General features: G+C 54.6%; 1 protein-coding gene across 1 annotated transcript in view; it reads left to right on the top strand.

Moving 5' to 3' along the window:
- LOC105004155 (serine/threonine-protein kinase Nek8-like) overlaps window positions 1-1888 on the top strand; it is an 11778-nt gene extending 9890 nt beyond the window's left edge. The window contains exons 12-15 of the mRNA XM_010861687.1: window positions 12-108; window positions 501-577; window positions 914-1031; window positions 1694-1888. Coding sequence (XP_010859989.1) covers window positions 12-108; window positions 501-577; window positions 914-1031; window positions 1694-1848 — 447 coding nt within the window. The 3' untranslated portion in view covers window positions 1849-1888. The remainder of the gene's footprint in view (window positions 1-11; window positions 109-500; window positions 578-913; window positions 1032-1693) is intronic.
- The last annotated feature ends 19 nt before the right edge of the window (window positions 1889-1907 follow it).

Below are 1907 nucleotides of genomic sequence, written 5' to 3'. Positions count from 1 at the left end.
CGGTGGAGCAGCAGCAGCCCCAGTTCGTCTCCCGTTTCCTGGAGGGTCAGTCGGGTGTGACTATCAAGCACGTGGCCTGCGGGGACCTCTTCACCGCCTGCCTGACTGGTGAGCCGGTCAGAGCCCTCCCCTGTGGGGACTCAGCTTTAAGAAGGCCCCCAGAGCAATTTCCATCAATTGCCTGTCATTTGCTAATCACGCTTTTATCTTTCAGGAGGTGCTTTACTTACAGATCTCCCTTAACCTTCCTAGCTGACCTGGCAAGGCAGTTAGATTCCCATTTGACAGATCTGGAAACTAAGGCTCAGAAGCTGTCACTTGTTCAGAGTCACACACTTGGGGAAGAAAGAACACTGTCCTTGATTCCCCTCACCCAATTCTTCCAGCCCTAGCTGCCAACTAACTTTTTCTCGTTCCTCTAATCCAAGGTTGCATTGGTCTGTCTGGAAGAACAGCTTAAACTGTCTCCTTTTCCCTTTCCTCACTGCCCCCTTCCCCAGACCGAGGCATCATCATGACCTTTGGCAGTGGTAGCAACGGGTGCCTAGGCCATGGCGGCCTCAATGACATTAGCCAGGTGGGTTCTGCCTGCACCCTGGGGAGGAGGAAGTGGGGAGATGGCAAGGAGCCCACATCTGAGAGCTGACGCCCAGGTTGGGGGCAGGGGAATCCCCAGCAACCACAGTCCCAGTAGCTTCCAGGCTGCACCTGTTCTGGGCAACGTCTGGGGAAGTACAGAAAGACCAGGCTTCCCCAGTGGGTGCGGTACATGTGGGGGGTAGTTAAAGAGACAGCCACCTCACGAGAATCTGCAACTTCCAACTTCATCCTTACGGGAAGTGTCGAAGCCTGGTGGCTAACCAGGCCCCTTGCCCAGTCTGCCCTTGCTTCCTCTCTCTCTCTTTCTCTCTAGCCCACCATTGTGGAGGCCCTGCTGGGCTATGAGATGGTGCAGGTGGCTTGTGGGGCCTCTCATGTGCTGGCCTTGTCCACTGAGCGAGAACTATTTGCTTGGGGCCGCGGAGATGGTGGTAAGCTTTCACTATGTTCCAGCCTTTGGAACCCCCAGCCGTGGTTTCATAGCCATGAACCCCCTTCATAGCCATCTTCTACCCCATGGCCTGTTCCCTTGCCCTTCTTTTCTCTCCGATTCATTTGTTCACTCCACAAACCTTCGTTGTGCACCCACTATGCGCCCACCTTGTCCAGAGTGCTGGACAAGACGAATACGATGTCGATTCCTTCGGGCGCTCATGATGTCACGAGAGAGAGTTCATTTCTCCACCCATATTTGTTGTGATCCTCTCTGGGTCAGGCATCAGACTGGGCATTGAAACTAGAGACAGATGGGGTCCCTGTCCTCCTAGGGGACTCAGTCTAAGTGGAGGAGGGATCATAGAGGATATATCTCCAGCATGATAGAGGATAGACAGCTGCAGGGCTCCCCCGAAGGTCCAGAGGTGTGGGAACCCAAGGAATGGCAAGAGGCTCCACTTGGAGAAGACAGATTTGGTATCTGAACAGGGCCTTAAAGGAGGAATAGGATTTTGACCCACAGAGGGGCCAAGGATGGGCATTTCAGCCTGGGAAACAGCCTTCATTCATGCTGTCACCTCCTCTCCATGTGTCCTCTTTATCCTAGTATCATCAGTCCTAAAGCTCAGACAAGCCCAGTCCTGGTTTCTCCTTATAGGTCGGCTGGGACTAGGCACGAGGGAGTCCCACAGCTGCCCCCAGCAGGTACCCATGCCCCCAGGACAGGAAGCCCAGAGGGTTATATGTGGCATTGACTCCTCTGTGATCCTCACAGTGCCTGGCCAAGCCCTGGCCTGTGGGAGCAACAGGTAAGTGGGAGCAGCAGGTAATTAGGTGCATTAAGATGGCTAACCTCCCCACCCCCCCACCCC

The sequence above is a fragment of the Bison bison genome, unplaced genomic scaffold (assembly GCF_000754665.1).
Source record: "Bison bison bison isolate TAMUID 2011002044 unplaced genomic scaffold, Bison_UMD1.0 scf7180017864472, whole genome shotgun sequence".
Taxonomy (NCBI): domain Eukaryota; kingdom Metazoa; phylum Chordata; class Mammalia; order Artiodactyla; family Bovidae; genus Bison; species Bison bison.
Note: the sequence above shows the minus strand (reverse complement) of the source record. Positions and strands in the feature narration are given on the sequence as shown.